An 18586-nucleotide genomic window follows, 5' to 3' on the forward strand; every position below is an offset into this window, starting at 1 on the left:
AAGTCCCCGCTTACCACCAGGCTAGAAACTGGGCGGGAGTCATACAAGGAGCCATAATTGTAAACACTAGCTTGTACTTTTGGCTTTTTAAAAATTAAAATGAATTAGGCATTTAAAATGTACAGTCATTAAAGACCATGCATACACAGTGTAAACCATATCATACTTTCAGTTTTTATGACTACTGTGCACCTCCCCCCAGGTTTCATTTCACACTTTATTAAAACACAATACTCAATAATTGACCTGAAGTGGTCTAATTTATTTAAAAAAGAAAAAACAGACACACACAAACAGAAACTTTTACAGAGATATGTATCAGTTTTTCAGGTGTACAGCTCAAAGTCAAGCCTCTTGGAGCTGTAGAACTGTGTGTTTCCCTCTCCAACCCTCCTGCAGTAGACACCATCTTTGAAGTGGCCCTCCTCTACCCAGTTCTGAAGGAGAAAAAAGAATTCAATTATGAGACTTGGGCACTCACAAAACTTGAACCCTTAACTAGAAATCAAGTAGTAATAAGTGTAAAGTTTGTACTTCAGAGTACAAACACATATACCAGTAGGTACATGTTTGCAGCCATGAATCATAACCAGCCTATAAAAGGAGCAGCAGAAAGGGGGAGAGATCTGCTAGGTTCACCTGCATTTGCTGGCTGCTGAATGGGCCATAGATTTCTGACTTATCATCCATATCCCACTTGTACTCCCACATGACATCATCACTCACTGCATAGGGAAAACACGGTCAGTTTGGCCTTGAGCCATGGAAATGCACTCCGACATATCCAAAACAATCTCCATTCTTACTGTAACCCACCTCTTCCTCCGTCATCCTCCTCATCTTCTTTTTCTGGAGCTTTCCCCCCATCCTTTGTATCAATTTCATCTGCAAACATGTCTAACACATCATCCTCATCTTTTCCAACTCTTTTCTGGTTTGCTCTAACCTTTATAATGTATGCCAACTTCTCGTAGGTCTGCTGGTATATCTCAAACTCCCCACTGCCCACCAGCCGGTCCGCTAATGCTGTGAGCCTGTCCAGCTTCTCTGTGTCTCGATTTGAGCCCTCTTCCTGGCCTTTGCTGTTCCCTTTTCCCTTCTTCCTCCCAACCATTCCCCCGAGCCGCCTCAGTGCCCCAGCAACAGTCTCCCCCGGCAACAGCAGATCAACAACAGCCTCCATGAGCTGGCGCTGGCTGAGAGATGCCAAAGGATCCTCGACAACTTTAGGCGCCTCCTCTTCCTCCTCACTATCAGCCCGCTTCTCTTCCCTCTGTTTCTCCTCCTCTGCCTCATCTTCATCCCCTTCCCTTCTCTTCCTCTTTGCTGCAAGACCTTTCTTTCGCTTTACAGGTTGCTCCTTAATTTTTACCTGGGGAGACAGGAAGGAGGGCAACAGTGCACAGATATAAAGGAGCAATCACTATAATTAATTAGGAAGCAACGATAACCATCAAGGTAGGCTGAAAGTGTCAAGCAAGCCCTTAAAAATACTCTCAAACATGCAGTGACACAGCTGCCTTTAAAACAAGAGTTACAAGATAAAAATAATCAGATTTTTTTTAACCATATGACCTTTTCCTGGTTTCAAGCTCAGCCATACAAATTTTGCTAAAGTAAGAGACCTACTTGCCATATACATAAAAACTTATTTCGAATTGAGGAATGAAGTTTAAGTATATGGGAAGGTGTGGTATGTCAGCCAATGACAGGGCACTGAAATCCCACCCGCCACAACTGACAAACCGAGACTTGATGCTTTCATGTGACTTTAGAGATATGGTGTCATTTCCTGGTCATGCTTTAGAGCAGGCATGTAATGGTGTCATATCTGTGTAAGCAGTAAGTACAGCTATGGTACCCAGTCAATATTGTCAAGCCAGTTGTCTCGAATCTGCTCCTCCTTTTTCACAAAGTAGTTGCCCTCTGAGTCAAAATGGCCCTCCTGCATCTCTTCATCCAGGTTAAAGGGTGTGATGGGCACTCCCTCGTCATAGTCAATCGTAGCCTGCTCCTGACCTGGCAGAACAGAGAAGACTTATAAGAACCAGTACAGAGAACTCACTAAAGCTCACATGCAAAAATGAATGACAATCTGGCCAACACGCGTTATTGTCACACCATCCATTTTCATGATATATACCCTCCACGTCATCACTGTCCAGAATTTCATATTTGCTCCCATCCTCCCTTGTTTCTTCTTCATCCTCCTCATCACTGTCCAAGGAATGTTTACCCTTGAACCTTGAGCCTGGACCACTCACAGCCTCACATATCTAGCAACAAGTAAAGGAGTGAAGAGGAGTAGGAACAAGCAATGTATATAAGCAATCTTGTGACAAAAGAGTTTCTGAACACTATCGATCTCTAAGTAACAGCTTCTTCACACATAAACAACAACGTAGTCATTAAATATGTCAGACTGTACAGTTATTTACATGCAACACATACAAAGGCCTTAACATGTTCCTTTTGTTTCTCTTTGCTTGCAGGTGAACTGACAGAGATGTGGAAGAGTTTTAAGATGGTAACATTCAAATAATACTACCCCTGAATATGAACTGCACGAGTCCTCACCTTCTTCTTCTGGAGATCCTCTTCCAGGCTGAATTCTCCATCGCCGTCCTCGAATGTCACTTTTCTTTTAGACATGCTGCAGAGAGTGGGAAAGGTCAGTTAGAAACCATGAGTCTGAACGACGCACGGAGATTTTACAAAAGCGTCCGCAGCTCTTATACTGTATTGCACATCTGCATCATCTCACAAAGGCAGGTCCATCTAAAAGGCTGACTCGCTCAGATCACATTTATCATTACATGCGCAGGATGGCTTCAAATAGTTTAATTACTCCTGACACAAAAAACGTGTTAATTATCTACAAAACATAGTTGTTTGAACCTGCTTCAAACCAACGCATCCATTAAGAGATTAAGAATAACAAGATACTTAGATATCTACCCACCGAAAATGCATAAAACGTAACTACCCTATCCTAATAATGCAGCGAGCTAGCCACCAAGCTAATCGGCTAATTACAGCACATGCGTACATGACGGGATACAGAATGCCTAAAGAAAAATCTGCAAATAGAGAATAAACTCTGACATAAAGTTGGTAAACGTGATGCAACGTGCATAAAAAGTCGCTGACTTAGAAAAAAAAGCAGTTACTCGTTAACAACTCTGTCGTGAGTCGCACCACCATCCGTAAAATACCAAACAGGACGTGACGCCAAACAGCGATACTTCCTATCTTCTTCTTCTGTGAGGCGTTTTCATGTTTTCACTTAAAGGTGTATAGCGCCACCTACTGTGCCGACAAGGTGATAGATCCATCCATCCAATGATCCATCCATCTTCCCATTGCTTATCCCAAGCAGGGGAGCCATATTTAAAATTGATTCCTGTGGTAATGATGTACGTTTGACCTGGATTTGTTGGGTTCAAGTGGCCAAATTTTTATGTTTTGAGGAATTTATAGAACAGTATAAAATTACTGTCTTGTGCAATAGATATGACAAAATCTGCATGATACAAAATAGTGTCCAGTTTTCTTCTATTACACCTCCACTGAAAGTTGGTGATGTTAATCTGTTTGACAAAAAACCTGACAGTAAACTAGTTAGTACAGTTTTCAAGCAAACACTCTTGGGGACTTAAAATTAGGCTCTTTATGTGGGAAGATAGAGATCTCTTTGAGTAGAGGAGCTATTTAGTTTTATTTGTCATGTCCTTATAAGTCTAAGAAACCTACTTTAGAATTGTATCAGCTACATGCAGTCTCATGGTTTTCTACACAGAAGATTTAAATTTGATACTGGCCCTTGCAGCTTTTGTTCTTTTTATTTCAATGTTCTTATAGTAAACTGCTTGGTCTGATATTCATAATTGACTGTCATTAAATAATGGATAAGACACATTATTTTTACTTACTATAACATAATCTATTATATGGGCAATTTGGACACAAGCACATCCGATATTTAGCCTTGTCATTATTTTCGGTAAATATCGTATACTGTACATTCTTACAGCACACCCTCTTTCATCCTATTTATAAATGATTTTCCCAACTATTTTAAGTCAAAAAAACATGTTTTTAAATAGGATAATAAGGAATAAAAAGAATGCATGCACCATGAAGGGGATGGGGGATGATGTTGGAGACCTTCCATGATAAGACCCTGAAGGTTGCCGAGGGTTGTGTTGATGTTGCCGATGTTCCGAGAAGGAGGTGTTTCATCTTGCAGGGCACCCTGGATATTATTGAGAGGAGTCACAGCATACGACTTGGTGGCAACTCCAGTCTGTACCGGGAACCGAGGAGGATCGCTGTGAGGGCTCTGAGGGCCGATAAGGAGGCGTTTGCTAGATGAGCAGGTGATCATCTGTGGTCTAGAAACCCACGTCCTGCTTACAGAGGAATCGAAGCATTACACACACCTGAATCTGTTCCTCGGAGACTTGCAGTCAGGGCAGGTGATGGGACGGTCCTTACGGATGACACTGCATTATTATTTGCCGTTGGAGTTCAGCGACATCGTTTTTGTGGCGGTGTACATTACCCCCGACGCTAATGCTAAGGAGGCGCTACATGAGCTGTACACCATCAGTGACCTGCAATCTCTCATCGCCGGGGACTTTAATAAAGCAGATTTACAGTAAAGTCTGTTTTGCCAAAACTCCACCAACATCTTGAGTTCCCAACCAGAGGAGCTAATATACTGGACTTGGTTTACACAAACACTAAAGCTGCATACAGAGCAGCCCCCCGCCCCCACCTTGGACTTTCAGACCACACTACAGTAATGTTCACTCCAGCATACAGCCCACTGCTGAAAAGCGCAAAACCTGTAACAGTTAATTGTATACCATATGCTGTCTGGCCCCAGCATTTCCTGCGGCAATGAAAATGAAACCTGTTAGAAGATGCTTGGATGAAAATGAATAATTTATGGATGGATGGAAGGATTGTGCATCAATAAATGCCAAGAGCCCTCCTATCTTTAGTGTGCCTCAGCTTGATCCAAATTAGATTTAGATTGAGAAAATCTAAATGCACAGCAATAAAAATATGGTTATATTAAAAAAGAGGCACACTTTTTAAATACCTTGCAACACCTGTGACTTGGGGCAAATTCCGAACTGTGAAGAAAAAGTTATAATAATGTAGGCCTAAATATAAAAAACAGAACTGGAACTTTGCTCACTGAAAAGATAAGCGTCTTATTTATCATACCAAGTTTCCTTATTGGTGTGCTGTACAAGTTTCTGATTAAGTGGGCAAACAGAAACCATCGTCGAGGTAACCCTTGTACTATTATCACTTTTTTTCTGGTGTTATATTCATAGCCAATCCACGATTTTCGGTGGTTTTACAAATTATTTTTGGTGGGTTCATAAATGAATGCATACCGTTCTTAGACTCAAAATCCGGTTCAAATTAATGTTGTTCAAAAATCTGAAATGTCTACTAATTTTCTCTGACGGTTTCCCCAAACTGAAAGTAATTCAAAGAGGTGTGCCTCACTTCATCTTCTGCTGGAGTAGAGCGGATAAACCCCCCAAGACCACGGTGATTTGCAGATCAATCATTAACGCATGAAACACTGAAAAGAGAACTGCGATTCTGCAGCAACTCCTGTTACGGTTTCGGTACTCTTTAGTCACATCCAGGCTTTTGTAGTGACGGAGTTCTCTGATGAAGATCCATGGAAGCATCCTGCGCCGCTTCTGGTCCTGCTGCTCACCAGTCGACAAACACGGCTATCTCTATAGAAAGGTAGCGGGACCTTTAATACAATTTCAAAAGACTGTCGGTCTATATATCACATGTATTACACTTTATTGGCTGATAGCAAGTTACTTAATTACACTTTGCACTAGTAACCTATTGAATAAATGATATGGGTACAATTAAACCAACACACAAGGCTGCAAGACTGAATTAAAATTATTGTTGAAAATTTCTGCCCAGGAACAGAAGACTGGCTCCTATAAGAAGCACTGGTTTGTACTGAAGGGGAATCTTCTCTTCTACCAAGAGCAACCAGGGGACAGCAGCCCACTGGGGGTCATAGTGCTGGAGGGCTGCTCCATCCAGCTATGCGACTCGGAGGGGCCGTTTGCCTTTTCTGTGGTGTATGGGGACCGGGGGCAATGGAACCATAGGCTGGCCGGTGCAGATGAGCCGACGCAGCAGAGCTGGGTTAAAGTGCTGCTGGCGGCCAGCCACGGCTTCTTGTCCATGCTGGTGAGGGACCTAGAGAGGCAGTATAAAGGTGAGTATGTCACCGGGAAGGTGATAGTGGAAGAAGCGAGAACATGCACCAAGCTCCTGACACATAGTGACCGCAGACTGGCATCTCTCACAGCTACATGGCTGGCAACTTTTTGGCAAAGACACTGGTGGTTTCCAGTGTCAAAATATTTATGGCTCTGGAAGTGAAATGGACATCTACCAAATATCTACGGGCTGAACTTAGCTTCTATAATGAGCTCATTCTCTCTGCTTCAGTGTGTGTTTTGCTGCCTAACACGTATCGTATCTACATTTCCTCCTATTCTCCTTCCCCATGAAACAGATATGGGAGGTATAGCCTACCCCTCTGAGTCTCTGCAGCTCTCCACTGGGTCTCGTCTAGAGGAATCACAGTTAACCTGCTCTCTGGGTTCCAAGGACACAGGCTACTCCTTCTTCAGGCGAAGCAGGGGTCCTCTGCCAAAAGTGGGGCGAGGCTATACCAGGAGCCTGTCATTTCATGCCCTTCACACTTCAAGCTGGAGGTCGCCGAAACTCTGGAAAAAGACAACCATCCATATCACACCCGTAAGCAGACCAGCCCCACCGTGTGCAGGACCAGAGCCCCTGGAGGATTTCTGCACATTGCATGAGCTCTATGGTCAGGAAGTAAAAACTGTAATGGCCACATGGCGAGAAAGGCAGAATGATGGAGAAGTTCAGGAGGGGGATATGACTGAATCGAGTTAAACGATGTTGTAAAATGTTCCTAATGTTCCGCGGTGCAGTCATGTGATGGGGGCACTTATTTAGGTTACCTGTGTCATGGTCAATTTATGAGGTTGAGTTTGTTTACTCTTCCATCCAAACCCGAATAGCCAACCTTGCCCATATTTGTAGCTATCAACACCCATCTTTTGTCCTTGTGTGTTTCTTCCCTCTGCTATTGTCGAAAACCTCTCTGCTGTTTTTCTTTAAACCATTCTCATTTCTCACACCCCCATTCCCCTAATCCTTCCCCCCAGCCCTGGGCCCTATTTTGCACCGGCGGATAGCGCGACGCAAAGTGGTTTTGCACTGTTGTCGCTTTTGCTCTTTTAAGGCAGTGCAATGTCATTGTGCTTTCGACCAACAAAAACCACATCTGAAGTCAGTGGTCCATTATTAAATGGCATTTAAGTGGCACGTTTTAGAAATGTGCAGGTGCACAATGCTTGTTACAGACACAGATATACTATTGTTTTTGGTTCATTGCATGTTACGCCCAAGACACACCTCCGACCAATTAAGACAGGACAACCTTATTGCACCTTGCACTGGCTCAAAGTCTGGTTTTTCCATCATCAACCGTAATCAAAAAAACTGGGGTCGCGGGGGGGACTAGAACCTATCCTGAGAACAAGGAGCACAGGCGGGAACAAACCCTGGGCAGTCGCCAACACACTCACAGGACCAATTTAGACATGCCAATCAACCTATACTGCACACTTTTGGACTGTGGGAGGAAACCGGAGCCCCCCGCGGAACCCCACACGAACACGGGAAGAGCATGCAAACTCCACACAGAAAGGACCCGGGACCTAACCCAGGACTTAACCCAGGACCTTCTTGCGGTGAGGCAGCAGCGCTAACCACTGCGCCACCATATCGCCCCCTATAGGAATCCAATAGGGATAATCCTGTAGAATTTCTATCATATTTTGGAACCAAAACCCTATAGGAATCCTACTGGATTTTTTAAATACGAAAATAAAACAGAGTTATTGCTCTCTCACATGATGTAGCTTATCAAGGTAACAATAGCTTCAGTGCCAATTTAAATAGGCTATCGGCTAAGAAGGAAGACATATGCAGTACTTTAACATTAACATGATGATAAAGACAATATATGAGTGATTTTAAGATTTACTAACCTTTCTGGATTATTTTTCAGGGCCAGATTCATCCCCATATCTTACATCATGAATACATCCCATAGCACAGACACCATTTACAATTTTTTTGGTGTAAAACATCCCATTTTGGGGAATCCATAATCCACAGAATGAGCATATACATGTCTAGGAATCTGGGAGAGAGACTGTGGAGAGGGGAGAGGGGTATTGAACGCAGGAATGCCGTTGTTACTGATTAACTGGTGAAACGTTTTTAACTTGGAAACGGCTTGTGCTTGTTTTGCCGTAGCAACAATCTTATATGGTTTATATGGTTTCTGCACTAATGCACTCAATACATTTGCCAAGGAAGCATCACAGCTAATGGTTAAGAGACTTTACTAGGAGTAGCTAATTTTAGCGAACATATAAATACATGGGTGAGATTCGCCTTGAGTTCTTGACAGGTCTTGATGTTGGGCAGTCTTGGCTCTTCAACATTGCATGGACATCAGGGACAGTGGCTTTGGATTGGATGTTCCCATTTTGACCCCTTGTGGTCCTTTGAGTTTGCCCTGCTTCTGTTTTGTTTTTTCCAGTAAAGCTCTTTTCATTCCCCTGTGCTTGTTCTCCCTTCCTTCCTTGCCTGGGCGTGACACATAGCCGTAATTTGTTCAGCATGAAATGACCTCATGCACAATTGGCTGTATTGAAACATCTTGAAATATCTAATCATTTTTCTTCTCCTAGTCATGGTCTTTTCAAAGAAACAGGAAAACATACACACAGAAAAGGCAGATATAGAAGTTAATTATGAAAGCTCAGCGGCACTGCTGTTTGTTTGCCTTCTTTAAAAAATAAAATTACAAACGGTATCTTCTAGGCCAGGCACCCTTCTTTTATTCAGATTGTTAGATCCTGATTGGCTGTGTGAAGTGCCCAGAAAATCCAGATACTGCTAGATTTACAGAAGGTTATATGCAACATGAATTACCAAGTCCATTTGACGATATGTTCAATCATTCCCTCTCAATGAGGGAATGATTGTGGCGAAAGGGAGGGGATATTTAAGGGTGTATCCTGATGTTGAGGCTGATGTGCGAAGCCAAAAGCATATTGTTGAGTGTGGGGCAAAGGATATAGAGGAAGGTGTTGACCATGTGCTTGACCATGTGTCTGTGTCACCCTTGATCCTATTAAACAGTTCTACTGGTTCTGATATGATGAAAGGGTTCCCAGTGGGGTTATATGCATTGTATGCTACTTGGGGTAACCAAACAATTCTTAGAACTTTGGCTTAACAGCAAATATCACACTGATCCATGGAATATTGGACCATCCAAACACACAACTGATCAAAGATTATTGCCCATCAGACCAACCCTCTGACGTCCCCAGAGTGCCACACACAGTCCACTTGGCACATAAGTGGAAAGCCGCAGAGTGTCAGAGCTGGCTGCTGTTTTACAGTTCACCTGTCTGACACATGATCTTGCCAAATAAATACTTAAGACATCGGTTAATGTTAGTAAATGCAATATTCAACCTTCTTAATGACAGAGTTTCAGAAACAGACTTGGCAGACGTTTCTAACTATATAAAAAAATTGTTTGCCAGATCCCAGAAATTTATGGAACATGCCAAATGTCATATAATGTCCACCTGTTAACACATCTAACATTTTCTGTCAAGTGGTATAGGCCACTGTGGTCAAATTTTGCTTTTGTATTTGAAGGGCATAACCAAAGGCTGTCATGGTTATGCCATGGCACACTATCAATAACAAACCAAATAGCATTCCACTTTAATGTACAGCGATCTTTGGCAGATTTACTAGAGGTCACATTGTGTATGGAATATCACACACAGAGTGAATCAGGTGACTGAATAGATGGTTGTCCTTTGAGGTCCAAAGCTATGAGTTGAAGACATTGTTTTGCTTGGTGGTCCACAGCACAAAACATAGATGTTAGCTGAGCAAAATAGAGCCCCCTGTGCTATAGATTTCCCATCGACGTCCCCCCCCCCCCAAACCCAAAGTTGCCATTATGGGTATAGACAAAACTAGACACACCACTGAACTCAGGGATAGTAACTCAGAGCTTTGACTGTAGAATTGTCTGGTCTCGTGCTGAAGTGAAACTTCACTTCTACTTGCATTATATGCAAGATATTTTTATTTTCGATTTAAGATGCGGAAATATCATTTTGTCATTATTTTAAGCCTGTCCATTTCTTCCTTTTCCCATTTCAAAAAAGAAGCTGGAGATCTAAGGAGAACAGCTGCAAACTGTCATTGTTGTAGGGTGTACGCTCTATGTGTAGCGAACAAGCCGTTCGACGAATGTGTGACTGGTACAAAGTGTCGGCAAACTTTAAATAGACATTTATAGAAATTCTATGTCCTTTATGTGAGTTTTTGTGTATGAATGAATTTACGAGCCCCCCCCCCCCCCCCCAGCTGGCTCCTTTGACGTTACCATTTGGGGGGACTGCATGACCTAGGTAATGGGGTAAAAGGCTTTAAGCTATTTCTGGGCAGAAAGTGAACACAGCCCTTGGAGAGGATACCGGCTCTAGGACTCCAGCCATGATTCACTCTAGGGCAGCCCCCTGATGTAAGTGCTGCTGTGAATCCATGCTGCTGCCAGGGCGAGCAAACAGCCAAGGGGGCGCGAGTGCCAGCTGAAGTGACCCCATCCTGGAAAGCCTGTTACATAAGAGCATTACGCTGGTCTCTGCTGCGCTTGGCTTCTTGGCAAAGGAGAGAAATGTAATGGGTGTATATTTTAATGGTCTGCTTCTTGTTCCCATAGTATATTAAATCATTCTCATATTACTACTTATACAATTTATTATAACGGTATTATAATTATCATTGTTATAATAATATAATAAAATAATAATACTGATTATTGTTACTATCATTATTAGTACCATTATTATTGTTGTTATTATTATTGATATTATTATTATTATTATCATTTTCTTATGAAAACGGTCATACTGTATTACATTACTCATACATGCTGACACCTGCCCCATGCCCAGTGCTTACTGGGAAGGGCTTCCAGTTCACCATGACAGCATAATGGAAAAGTAATTTGGATGGATGGGTGGATGTTGATGTGTCATATTAATGTGTATCAGATATCCACAAATCTATGTGCGTATAGAACCACACCCAGCAAACATGCCATACTGGGTATTTGCTTATCCCACTGATATTACACCTTGCATAGAACAGTGCTATGCAGCATAGGGCACAATCAGACACGGAGCAATTTAGCATGTCTTATGCTTTTATTTTAAATGAAAGGAAATTAAAATAATTTTAGACAACTTTAAATGGTTTAAAACATACATTATATAATAATAATAATAATAATAATAATAATAATAATAATAATAAACTTACATTCATTATATATCTAATTGGTTATATACAAAAAATACATATTTCTTATACGTATTCTATGTATTTTTTCCATTAGGTTTATATATTACACTTAATGTTAATTACTAAATTTCCCATAGGCCTATTGACTCTTTCTGATGTCTGTACATCATTACTTCTGTGGGGGACGAAAGTTACGGTATCTAAGTCATGAACGAAAAACAACTCAATGGACGAATTAAACGTTGGATCAGTCAGTAAAAGAAATGACCTGACGATAGAGGCAACCGAGTTAAATTCGTTCACTCAACAACAATCGTTTATTAACCGCGAAGGCCTATGTTTTGTGACGCAACAGCATGTTCATGTCATGAAAATAATTCTAATCTCGTTTCCAATAAAAACGCCCACATTTAATTACAAACACAGAGAGATTACATATACAAAACAAAGACACACTGTAAATGTGAATTGTTTAAAATGAAAAAGTTCTGCACAATACCTCCACTGACGTTTGACAATAACACATTTGTTGGTGAATTAAAGTTCCGAAAAGTCGTGCAAATCGAGCCTGGCGACATCGCTTGTATTTTTAGTTCATTATCAGATTACCAAAGGAGTCTTCATCTTGAGGAATTTATATTTATATTAGATATGTCTTAATATTAAAACCCAAAGCAGTAATTTCTAGATACATTAAAGGCTGCACTGTTTCAAAGTGGGCCAGTCGGTAGCTGGGTGTGAGATCAGACAGTCAAGCTGCCCCTATTTCCAGACCTGCGCGTGAGATGGCGATTTTATTTCCTCTCCTTTTTCTTTGAATCCCATTTTAAAAAGATTGCATTATATATATCTTTACTGCACGGTTATGAGCAGCAGTAGATGCTTCTCCTGCTTTCTACCAATTAACAGAGAATGTGGGGGAAAACACTGTCCTTAAGCCTCACGTCTAAATATTATCAAAGTGCATGAGATATTGCGATAAACGTAAAAATACATTTGCTTATGGTCACATCGAGGGGTACGGAAAGAAGTAAGAAGAAAATTAATCACTGTGGGAATAGGAATTTGAGAAGAAAATACCTATAGAGAATAGAGAATTTTAAAAAGTTACAAAAAGATCTACGACTAATCGTTTTCACATGTTCCCTCCAGAGGCCTTGCATCTTGCCTCCTCTTTTCATTTGCGATCCATGAAATACAAAAACTTCGAAAACGCAATAACGTCACAGCTGCCGTGACCATCGCCCCGCTGCCGATACATTGGCTGAACTGACCGCATTTTCTCATCAGAACCGGACCTGCTTCTCTACAGCAATCTGACATTAGGAGAGAGAGAATGTGAGTTAATGGGAAAGAGAGGGCGAGCGTGGAAGGGTATCTGCTTTCACGCCTGCAGTCCGATGCTTACTATACAGTATTCGGGGTTCAAATATGGACCTCGGCGGTAAAAGGTATGTCTGAAGCTAGTAATATACCGGGGACAAACATAAGAACTTATTATTGCGCCATTGTCAAATTAGATTGATTTATTAACAACTGATAATACTCTCTTAATATTTTCTGTGTCGAATCCATTGCGTCCCAGAATTCGCTGAATGGGAGTGGAGGTAATATTTGTGGCTAACAAACTGCATCTATATGTATCTGATAGCCCGACCCCCAATTTCCCATGCATGCAAGACGGACAGAACTGGGAAATGCTTAAGAAAAAAAGAAAGGCTGTAGCTTTGTAGTTTAAGATGTAACCGGACTGCTGACAAACATTGGCTTTTATTTTGAAAAGGAGAGTCCAGCTATCCAGACTCTTAATTCATGAGTTATAAAGAAAAATGCAGCTGTCTCAGATCAACATACAAATAAAACAAAAACCACCCAGAGTCTTTGAAACACGTATAGCGCTAACGTCACACTGACCCACAGAAGTAGCATAATGATGTTTTCCAAAGGTGTGTCACATGTTGCATGGTGTATGACAGACCTAATCATCTTAGTTATTCCGGCCTGAAGTCTGCTTAAATGACTAGTAGGCCACCAGTAACATGACAATTATATTCATAAAAGTTCAGAGAATTTATGTCTAGGAACCAGCTGTAGTTGAGGGCATCTACCAATAAGAATAAGTGAATTTTTTAGGGTGTGAAGACATATGAAGGGATATCTGCTGTAGGGCCCAGTAGCCCCTAATATTGGGTATATCCATATTAGTCCATACATGACACTAAAGTGTAGCTAGGACCTCAATATCATGTTCTCCTCATTCCAAGACACATGGATCTATTTCTGAGCAGCTGTGAGGTTTCCCTTCCAAACTTGACGAGCAGCTATAGTTAACCCAGCTGCCTGGAGGTATATAAGCCCCCGGGGAACTGTGCTTTCATGCGGCTTCACATTTTCTTCTCTTTTTCGACCGTTCCAACTCCTCACACCGTCGGGAAATGGTGAGTAACTCCGGCCCGGCCCGTCCACATCCATCCTTCATCTTCCTCCTGTGGGGGGCGCCACAGCGGAGAACGCACGGACATTCAGAAACGCACCATTGTCTCATTTTTATGGATTTAACATTTTAAATATTTTTTTGGATTTTTATTGTCAATTTTTTTTTTCCTTTTACAGTTGTGCTCCTCTGTTCTCAGACATGAGAAAATACAGGTTTATGTAATGAGTCAGAATAAGCTAGAAATCTTGCTTAAGGACAATTAAAGCTGAAAATGCATAACAACACGTAGATGAGGAAAAAATCTGCAGTTCAGTTTGACCTGGAAATAATGTACTGTCAATGTGTATGTGTCAGGTGAACCAAGCTATACAGACCCTCCTCTACTTGCGAACTTTCAACTTACGAACTTTCAGACATACGAACGAAGAGGACTGTAAGTCCAAATTGTGTTCATTGGGCTCCCGTTTCCTGTCCGCAACATCAATTTTTTTTTCTGCACACCAATTCCGCCTAGTACAACTTCTAGCTGCTACTCCCGCTGCGCAGCAGCGTAGCGTGCAAACTCCCAGCATATCCTAGTTATCTGTACTTGTGTATAATGATGTTGAATAACGACTTACGAACATTTCAAGTTACGAACGGCTGTTCGGAACGTATCTCTTTCGTAAGTAGAGGAGCGTCTGTACATACATATTTAAACTACATTACATTCCAGAAATAAATCATAATGAAGGCAAGAATAAACAAAAAAAATTAAATGAATCACCAAAGCAGATTATTTTTTACTCTAATATCGATTCTGATTTCCCATAAGGCATGTTTTGAAACATGCTGTATTACTTAATTCTACCATATTTTATGGTAAAAAAAAATGCACAGTACATTCAGGCTATTATCACGTTTAAAAGGGAAAATAATAGTTCTAGGTGATGTTTTTTTTTCATTAGAAGTAGCAAACTTAGTACTGGCCTCCACTGTGATTTTGGGTTACTTTTCAATATCTTTTCTCAACATTTGATATGTATTAACAGATGCATAATCCCACTGTAAAAATAGCATGACTGGATATGTATAGTGTGAAAAATACAGGGCACACAATGTATCAGGAAGGACCTTTTCCCAGGGGGGTCACCACACTAGGAACTGCATGACCACAAAGTCACTCTGTCCTTACCACACCCACGAGTTGAATGGCACGTCTCACTCAACCCCCAGGCACCCAAGAAGGCCAAGAGGAGGCAGCAAGGCGAGGGTGGGACCTCCAACGTGTTCTCCATGTTTGAGCAGAGCCAGATTCAGGAGTACAAGGAGGTAAGAGTCTTCCACAAGCTCTCTGTGGGTTCTACACGCTCACTCAGGGGGATCTGATTCACTGGCTTAGAGGGCAAACTTCTGCTAGACTTTGATGTCTAGTAATTAAGCACATAGTTAAAGTACACTGTCAGGCAGAGCGCTCTGGGAATTTTGATAGGTGGCCAAGTTAATCAGTCATTTAGCACAATGATGGATGGAGTTTCTCCATGACAGCTGCTATCCAGGCATAACAGAAGGTAACCTCATATTTGACACTTTAGAAGGCTCCGCCCCTTTGCCAGGCCCTCTGCTTCCTTCTTGATGACCTCGGGACGGCAGGGAGTCGCAGCTGTCAGACACAGCTGAGGGAGGGAGAGAGAAAGTAACAGTGGAAGGAGGAGGCTAGGAAGAGAGGACAGGACTAAATGAACACAAAGGATATGTTAATAATGAACAGTCTGGAGAAAAGAAGAGTGACGAGTGACAGAGGAGGAGATGACTGAGGAAAGACAGAATGGGGAATAATAATAATCGCAGGAGAGTAATTTCACCCCCGAGACCTGGGGTATGTATATATAGACATATATGTGTTTAATAGAAGGTTAAATGTAAGTAATACCTACTCCTTGAATGCCACAACTGGAATGTCTGACTTGGCACAGGGACCATTTTAAGACACACAGTGGGAGGTTCCCAGCTGCCTTTTAAGTCCAAGACCCAGAGACGTCATCTCAGGTTTCAAGTATTAAGGAAAGAACAAGGAGTACTTCATGTATGTCCTAGCCGGAGCAGACATGCCCGACAATACGGCAGCACACACCCTGCCAGCAGCTTTTCAGGACATCAGCTGGATTCAGATGTTTAAGCAATATGGACATAATCTGTAATCCAAAAATTAATTCACATACAAGACTCGGTGCTGTCAGTGACATCAAGGAAGATGACCCATTGAAGCGATTGAAGTCTTGAGGGGAAATTGGCAGTAAGTCACCCTGTTCTTCTCAGACTTTCATGCTCACAAGCCTCTCCTTCTCTTACAGGCTTTCACAATCATTGATCAGAACAGGGACGGCATCATCAGCAAGGATGACTTGAGGGATGTGCTGGCATCCATGGGTAAGAATCGGTTTTCAACCCCCAAAGTTCATTTCATTTAAGGTGCAGACCCTTATGAAAATGCCTTGCCAGAAGAGTTGAACCAGCAAGGCCTCACCGTCGTCCAGCCTACAGCAGCGTAGGTGTCTGTCTGGCGGACAGCCCAAGGTGCAACTTGCATCTGCAGCACGTTCATTGTTACATTTTTCTGCCATGCAGGTCAGTTGAACACCAAGAACGAGGAGCTGGAAGCCATGATCAAGGAAGCCAGCGGTCCCATCAACTTCACCGTCTTCCTTACCATGTTCGGCGAAAAGCTGAAGGGTGGGTCTGGGTCCCCGCCCCCCCCCCGAACTATACCTGCACTTTAACTTCCCCTGATGTTACACTTCTGAAGCCTCTTCCAGCATACAGATGATTTTCACGTTCCTGCCTGGCTCAATGTGGCCCCCTCTCCTTCTTAGGCGCTGACCCGGAGGACGTCATCGTGAGCGCTTTCAAGGTCCTGGACCCACAGAACACGGGCACCATCAAGAAGGAATTGTGAGTATCCTAATAGTCCAACCAGAGTATTAGTGAGTAATGTGCCAGTCTTTGCTTATAGGTTGCAAGTCTGTAGATTAACAATGCAGTAGCGCAGACTTCCCGAGCATAATACACCCTGTGTCTTTCAGCCTTGAGGAGCTCCTGACCACTCAGTGCGACAGGTTCTCCGCAGAAGAGGTGAGATTGCGGTCCAGTCCCTTCCCACCTGCTTACTATGTTGACGTGCTAAACCGCGAATTCGTTATTATGTGTAATGCAGTCCACTGACATTCGTACTTGCTGAAGACAATAGTGCCAGATAAATTTAGTAAAATATATTCAGTGGAAGGACTCCAATGAACCAATGTGGGTGTCCGACCTGACTTTCCTTACTTCTTGCTGATATGGTGACTCTGACCCCCACCCACAGATGAAGAACCTGTGGGCCGCCTTCCCCCCCGATGTGGCTGGCAACGTGGACTACAAGAACATCTGCTACGTCATCACACACGGTGAAGAGAAGGAGGAGTAGAGAAGGAAGACAAGAAAACTGCATCCTTTGGTTCTCCACCACTCCTCACCTCCGCCACACCCACATTACCTCCCTCTTTTTCACTCTCTCTCTCTCGCCCTCCCTCTCTCACAAAAGAAAGACTTTACTGAGGCTTTATTGAGAGCACAGAAGATTCTGGGTATCTGGGAGCTAGTACGAGGTCCATGGGAATATTTTCAATAAAATGATATAGTCCCATCCCTCATTCTCTTAAGATTCCTCTTCTTCCCTCCTCTGCATCACCCCGTCTTTATCACCCCCACCCCCCACGAACACCAGTGAGTGCATCTCCAGCAGCCCGGCAGAAGGCAATCCGACAGAGCGGTACATTTACCTGCCAGATGGTTCTTTGCAGGCTCTATGGGAGTGCACTGATTGCTTAATGGAAAACAGTAAGTAATTGCAGCTGGGGGGAGATTTCGCCGTGTTTCACCAACTCACGGAGAACCTCGTACTGTACGGCACGCAGCCAGGGAAATATGCTGGACGTGATCCTATAAAATAGGACATTTCCCATTTCTGGGAAAAGAGAAAGGGGAGTGACAGTGGGAGGGGAGGCTAATGGTGGGAGAAGTGACTTAGCATCCTCCTAAAAGCTGGAGCAAGCATCGCGAGAGTGAGAGAGAGAAAGGAACTGCCGCGGAGAGGGAGAGGAAAAGCGGCCGAAAGAGAACATAGACTCTTCGCCCCCTTTTCCTCAGCCTCCCAGCCCCCGCCCCCACGCTGGTCCACCTGTGCATCTCAAGTGTAACACATCACAAAACAGCTCCATCCACTGTGAATAAAAAGAAACTCTTTCGTATTGCAGTATCTGTGCCTGTTGTTGGGCTGGACTGTGCTGGGGTGGGGTGGGGTGGGGTGGGGGGGTAGATGCACAGCAAATGCACCCCCCTACAGATGTGGAACATAACACACATAACACAGAATCACCAAGGTATCTGGAGGACAGTCATACACTGCAGTCTTCTAATAAATCGATTTCCCAGAAGAGACTCACAGAGCAGCAGGAATGTGGCAGGGGCAGTCTGAATGGGATGCTATCTTCGTGCCGACATACACGAGTCATTTCATTAATTCAGTATATTTGGCCACCAGCAAGAAACGAACACATATTTAGGAGCATGGAGAGTCACATTGCGAATCATAAAAGGCACTTTCATATTACACTG

General features: G+C 42.8%; 3 protein-coding genes across 8 annotated transcripts; 2 read left to right on the top strand and 1 right to left on the bottom strand.

The window, feature by feature from the left end:
• Positions 1 to 241: 241 nt before the first annotated feature.
• cd2bp2 (CD2 (cytoplasmic tail) binding protein 2) lies at positions 242 to 3260 on the bottom strand. 3 transcript variants are annotated; one of them, XM_023831679.2, is made up of 7 exons: positions 3171 to 3260; positions 2578 to 2653; positions 2144 to 2276; positions 1862 to 2019; positions 817 to 1372; positions 640 to 725; positions 242 to 437 (listed from the first exon to the last, which is right to left on the bottom strand). In XM_023831679.2, exons 2-7 carry the CDS (start codon positions 2650 to 2652, stop codon positions 327 to 329), a joined length of 1119 nt encoding a protein of 372 aa, XP_023687447.1. In that variant the 5' UTR covers position 2653; positions 3171 to 3260; the 3' UTR covers positions 242 to 326. The 3 variants fall into 3 exon arrangements, with proteins under 3 accessions (XP_023687447.1, XP_023687446.1, XP_023687449.1); XM_023831678.2 differs by having other exon boundaries at positions 2963 to 3225; XM_023831681.2 differs by lacking the exon at positions 3171 to 3260 and adding an exon at positions 3151 to 3170.
• Positions 3261 to 5621: 2361 nt separating this feature from the next.
• On the top strand, positions 5622 to 10918 carry pheta2 (PH domain containing endocytic trafficking adaptor 2). Its single transcript, XM_023831647.2, has 3 exons — positions 5622 to 5781; positions 5977 to 6280; positions 6584 to 10918. The coding sequence occupies exons 1-3, from the start codon at positions 5701 to 5703 to the stop codon at positions 6988 to 6990; spliced, it is 792 nt and encodes a 263-aa protein (XP_023687415.1). The 5' UTR covers positions 5622 to 5700; the 3' UTR covers positions 6991 to 10918.
• Positions 10919 to 12279: 1361 nt separating this feature from the next.
• mylpfa (myosin light chain, phosphorylatable, fast skeletal muscle a) lies at positions 12280 to 18219 on the top strand. 4 transcript variants are annotated; one of them, XM_023831651.2, is made up of 7 exons: positions 12280 to 12852; positions 15176 to 15262; positions 16285 to 16360; positions 16559 to 16663; positions 16804 to 16882; positions 17014 to 17062; positions 17295 to 18219. In XM_023831651.2, exons 2-7 carry the CDS (start codon positions 15227 to 15229, stop codon positions 17394 to 17396), a joined length of 447 nt encoding a protein of 148 aa, XP_023687419.1. In that variant the 5' UTR covers positions 12280 to 12852; positions 15176 to 15226; the 3' UTR covers positions 17397 to 18219. The 4 variants fall into 4 exon arrangements, with proteins under 4 accessions (XP_023687419.1, XP_023687418.1, XP_023687416.1 ...); XM_023831650.2 differs by lacking the exon at positions 12280 to 12852 and adding an exon at positions 12912 to 12965; XM_023831648.2 differs by lacking the exon at positions 12280 to 12852 and adding an exon at positions 12987 to 13952 and having other exon boundaries at positions 15167 to 15262.
• The last annotated feature ends 367 nt before the right edge of the window (positions 18220 to 18586 follow it).

This window comes from Paramormyrops kingsleyae, chromosome 22 (genome assembly GCF_048594095.1).
Source record: "Paramormyrops kingsleyae isolate MSU_618 chromosome 22, PKINGS_0.4, whole genome shotgun sequence".
NCBI classification, from domain to species: Eukaryota; Metazoa; Chordata; class Actinopteri; order Osteoglossiformes; family Mormyridae; genus Paramormyrops; species Paramormyrops kingsleyae.